The 5,143-nt window shown below is 43.6% G+C and overlaps 1 protein-coding gene across 1 annotated transcript; it reads left to right on the forward strand.

The window, feature by feature from the left end:
- Window positions 1–2,430: 2,430 nt before the first annotated feature.
- On the forward strand, window positions 2,431–4,924 carry LOC103968416 (pollen receptor-like kinase 1). The gene is made up of 3 exons (XM_009381632.3): window positions 2,431–3,094; window positions 3,188–3,820; window positions 4,335–4,924. The coding sequence occupies exons 1-3, from the start codon at window positions 2,431–2,433 to the stop codon at window positions 4,922–4,924; spliced, it is 1,887 nt and encodes a 628-aa protein (XP_009379907.2).
- The last annotated feature ends 219 nt before the right edge of the window (window positions 4,925–5,143 follow it).

Here is a 5,143-nt window from a genome sequence, read left to right on the forward strand (position 1 = left end):
AACTGCAAGCCTCCTTCTTATTACTTTTAAAGTTAAGTATTTCTAAAATCGATTTTTTTATACGAAATGAAATTTCTTAAACCGACATTTTTTTGCTGCACTAATTCACCCCCCCTCTTAGTGCCGACTCCCCAATCCTAATATTCTCGAAATCACACATGAAGGCATGAATAGAGTTAAAGAGTATAAAGTCAATCTTTTAATGTATGATTTTGAACTTTGTCAAATGAAGCCAAGCGAAACCATTATTGACATGTACACTTGTTTTACGGATGTCATCAATAGTTTAAAAGCTCTTAGCAAATACTTTTCTAATTTTGAACTCATTAACAAGATTTTAAGATCTCTTTCTAAAAATTGGGAATCGAAAGTAATGGTAATATAAGAGACAAAAGATTTAAATAAATTTTCACTTGAAGAACTTATCGGGTCCTTAATGACCTATGAAATAACTTATGTGGCACTTGACGAACATGAGAACCACATTCTAAAGAACAGGAAGGATTTGACACTTTTATCAATAGAATACCACTTGAGTGACGACTCAAGTGATGATGATGACCTTGAACTCCTCATAATAAAGCTTAAAAAATTCTAAAACAAGAATCAAAGAATAAAAATAAACTTAAAAGAAAACAACTACTTACTATGAACCCAAGAATAAAGAAGCACTTTAGGACAAAACGAGTACATCCAAAGACGAGGAGCAAACCCATAAAGACGAAGTGGCGAACTTCGCTTTGATGACTCTTAACAATGAGGTAAACAACTCAAACGAAACTCCCTTAGTTCATTTTGAAATAACTTAATGCTTTCATGAGTTATTTTTTAATTAGTTAGTAAAAGATAAAAAAAATATATATAAATTATCATGTTTCTTTTTCTAGTGATTTTATTAAAAATTAAAAATTTAAGCAAGACAATTGCATGTTAATTCCTAGCACTAAGCATGAAAAGTTAGATTCATTTAAAAAGAAAAATGCTTTATGTTTAATGAAATCATACTTGATGTTTTAATGATGTAACGAAGTAATAATGTGTATCTTGATGATTTTCATATTACTTTTTTTATTTTGATTGAAAATATTTTTTGTTCAACGAAACCATGCTTGATGATTTGAAATCATACTTAATGAGTTTATAGTTTGAAAATGTGCATGTTAAACCTTGAAAACTTGAAACCATGTTTTAGTATCATATATGTTAGAGCTAGCCCTAAGAAATTTACCAAAGGATAATTTTGGCAACACAACAAAGACAATAAAGCGGAAAGAATAAAAGCGATAAGAACACCAGAACACCAGATATACGTGGTTCGGTCAATTGACCTACATCCACAAACGAAAGAGGAGCAAATTACTACTGCAAAAGAGGGACACTTAAATGTTCCTAGGCCATAAAACACCTTCAGCTTACTAAACAAGAAAAACCCAAACCGTAAGCAAGTTTTCTTATGGTGCCTCTTGTGCTGCCTGTGGTACATCTGACTTCAAAGCCCAGACCCTTATTTATAGTTCCAATACGAGACAACAAGTCTGATTTTCCCGATGTGGGACTATGGGACTTGCCAAACTAATAATATATACCCAAAATAATGATGCATAATGATCATGCTTAATGAGTTTATCTATCGAAATTATGCATGATAATTCTTGTGATTTATGGATTATCGATCTTTGCCGTAATAAAAGTTCTTTTTCGTTTTAAACATTGATGCTTGTTTTTATTTGACATAAAAGTTTGGGCAAGGAAAATGTATTATCATTGGAATCAAAATGATAAATCAAATCATTTGTTTAAAAGAACTTGAGCTATCTTTAATCTTATAGGAATCTATGTTGCTTTTATTGAATTTTTCAAAAAATTATTTTGATGATGATTTTGGATTCCTTTTCATATGATTTGTTTTAATAATGAGATGTATTTTATATGAAATATTCTTTTTTTGATTCACCCAAATGAATCTTAATTCTTGATATTAATAATTTGAGATTTATTTGAATCAACTCATAAATCTAACATGTTGACCAGCCATTGACTCGGATTCCAGATGGCAGTGAGACATGGGGGTAGATGGAAATGGAAGGCAACGCTTTTATCTCTCTATTAACAGCTCAAAGTCCAGTGAAAACTTCGAGAGGACGTACGACTCCGTCAACCTCACCTGTGTCGTCTTCGCCACCACCTCCTCCTCCTCTCCAGCCTCACTCCCCCCTCCCCTCCCCCCCCCACCCACCCCACCCCCGTCCCCCCCTATTCTTAGTCCTCCTCCTTCACCACCATCCGTCAAAACTATGTCATCAAATCCCATCCCTCCTCCTCTCCTCCGCCCCATACCACCATCATCTGCCACAAAGCATGCCATCCCTCCCCTTCCCCCCCTGACACTCCGCCTGTAGCATCGGCCACGACGGGCGGCGTGGGAGCTCCATGGCCGGCGATCGGCCCTCTCCACCGCTCTTCGCTGCCCTGCTCCTCGTCGCTGCGTCCCTCCGCGTCGCCAGCTCGTTGGATTCCGTTGTCCTCCTCCGGTTCAAGGCTACCGTATCCGACCCTGCGGGCTCCCTCAACAGCTGGGCCGCGGGCTCCGCCCCCTGCAACAAGAACGTCTCGAACTGGGCCGGCGTCGTCTGCCACGACGACGGCAGCGTCTCCGGGCTGCGCCTCGAGGACATGAGACTCTCCGGCTCGTTGACCCGCATCAATCTCCTCCAGAGCTTGCCGGGGCTTCGCACCCTCAGCTTCATGAAGAACGACTTGGAGGGGCCGTTGCCGGTGGTCGAGAAGTTCAATAGTCTGCGGACGTTATACCTGTCGATGAACAAGTTCTCCGGTGCGATCTCGGACGACGCCTTCGCCGGCATGAGCTGGCTCAAGAAGCTTCATCTCTCCAGCAATGGTTTCTCGGGCCCGATCCCGACGTCGATCGCCCAACTGCCCAAGCTTCTCGAGCTGAGGCTGGACAACAACAGGTTCAGCGGCCCCATTCCGGACCTGCAGCTGAAGTCACTGAAGCTGGTGAACATGTCGAACAACTACTTGGAGGGGCGGATTCCCGATGGCTTCAGAACGATGGACGCAGGTCTGTTCGCAGGTGAGCATTTGCTGCCCTTTCCATGTGATGCCCTTTCCATGTGATGTCCTTTCAGCTTCAACATTTGGCCAGCGACCACCATCGTCGCTGCAGGCAACAAGGCTCTCTGCGGTGATCCTATTGGAGTGCCATGCAAACCGCTGCCGTCGGAGAGTCTATCGAACCAAAAACTCGCAGTCACGGTGGCCACAGTCGTCTTCATAGTCTCAGGAATCGTGGCGGTGGTGCTCCTGCTGCCACAACAACGGCAGATGGAGCACGAGCGACTGGAGCAGGTGCAGTCACCGAAGAAGCCATCGAAGGACACGAAATTTGCGTCGTCACCGAAGGAGGAAAAGCTGGAGTCGGGGGCGGCGGGATACGACAGCGACGGGAGCAGCAGGAAGCCGGCGAAGGAGCACGAGCAAGGGAGGCTGGTGTTCGTGCGGGAGGGGCGGGAGAGGTTCGCGCTGCAGGACCTGCTCAAGTCTTCGGCGGAGGTGCTCGGGACGGGGAGGTTTGGGTGCTCCTACAAGGCGGCGTTGTTGAGTGGCCGGTCGGTGGTGGTGAAGAGGTTCAGGGACATGAATCGGGTGGGGAAGGAGGATTTCGAGGAGCACATGAGGAGGATGGGGAGACTGTCGCACCCCAATTTGCTGCCATTGGTGGCTTATTACTACAGGAAGGACGAGAAGCTGCTGGTGGCGGACTACGTCCCCAGGAGGAGCCTGGCCGCCGCACTCCATGGTAAGCCATTGATCATTCCCTGCGGAAGCTTGCTCAGTGAACAATATACTTGCTATTTAGCATCAGTGGAGAGTGAATAGGATCAGTTTCTTACCAATTTAGGCCTATATTAGAAGTGAAACGATGAATGTATAGAGGGTAAATATTTGGAGTAAGTTGATTAAGCTCCCAAATGATTATAGCTTAACAAGTCAGTGGGTCAATTATCTCATCAGATGGACAAATAGTTGGTAAGAGTTAGCTTAAGTTTAGAGGATAAATTTATGCTATCTAGTGTCGAGTATCATAAGGACACCACCAGGTAGGTCATGCACGATGCTATGCTACGTCCCACCAGCACTACTGATCTAATCTTCTATTAAAAGTTTACTTAATAGAAGATTGGTGTAATAAATCTTATAGAGACCTATGACAAAGTCTATAATAATTAAGCTAATTAACATATATTATATATATATATATATATATATATATATATATATATGCTAATTTCATGTGGTTTATTATTGTTCAGGTTTTCGTGCCGCGAAAGTACCGGCACTCGATTGGGCCACTCGCCTAAAGGTCGTCAAAGGAATCGCCAAGGGACTAAATTACCTCTACGAAGAGCTCCAAATGCTAAGCGTACCCCATGGTCATCTCAAATCCTCCAATGTTCTTCTAAGTGACTCTTTTGAGCCACTTCTCACTGACTACGCCCTCGTACCTGTAACGAACCAAGCTAAAGCCGCACAATCCATGGTGGCATACAAGTCCCCCGAGTGCAAGCAACACGGCAAGACATCAAAGAAAAGCGACATTTGGAGTTTGGGAACACTGATACTAGAGATCCTAACAGGTCGGATCTCCATGATCGATCCGTCGCAGGACAAAGAAGCCGTCAACTTGGCAGGTTGGGTGAACACCGTCGCGGAAGAAGAATGGATCGATAAGGTGCTCGACCGCGAGATGAGGGCGACGAGGAAGAGCGGAGAAGAGATGATCAAGCTGTTGAAAGTTGGGTTGGCTTGTTGTGAAGCAAATGTGGAAAAAAGATGGGAGTTGGAAGAAGTTCTTGACAGGATTGAAGAGCTGAAAGAAAGTGAGGGAGATGAAGACAGCTAGAAAGGGGTGAGGATGATGTGATGAGAAGAGAATTGTTCAGTGGGAGAGGTGTCAGCTTCTCTACATGTAACATCAAAAAAATTTCACAACGAGGTAATCTAACACCATGGAGACCTGGAGGTGCTAGGATCATGAAGGAATCATGTTATTGTAGGATCCAACACACATTTTTTGAATGCTTTGAGCACCTTTTGATGCCTGCTTCCTCAGAGTGAGTCT

Source organism: Musa acuminata, chromosome BXJ3-2, assembly GCF_036884655.1.
Source record: "Musa acuminata AAA Group cultivar baxijiao chromosome BXJ3-2, Cavendish_Baxijiao_AAA, whole genome shotgun sequence".
In the NCBI taxonomy this organism is placed as follows: domain Eukaryota; kingdom Viridiplantae; phylum Streptophyta; class Magnoliopsida; order Zingiberales; family Musaceae; genus Musa; species Musa acuminata.

Coding starts and splice junctions, on each gene's coding strand:
- LOC103968416 (XM_009381632.3), top strand. CDS start 2,431: ATGGCCGGCGATCGGCCCTCTCCACCGCTCTTCGCTGCCCTGCTCCTC. Junction 3,095..3,187: donor GGACGCAGGTCTGTTCGCAG/GTGAGCATTTGC, acceptor TCGTCGCTGCAG/GCAACAAGGCTCTCTGCGGT. Junction 3,821..4,334: donor CCTGGCCGCCGCACTCCATG/GTAAGCCATTGA, acceptor ATTATTGTTCAG/GTTTTCGTGCCGCGAAAGTA.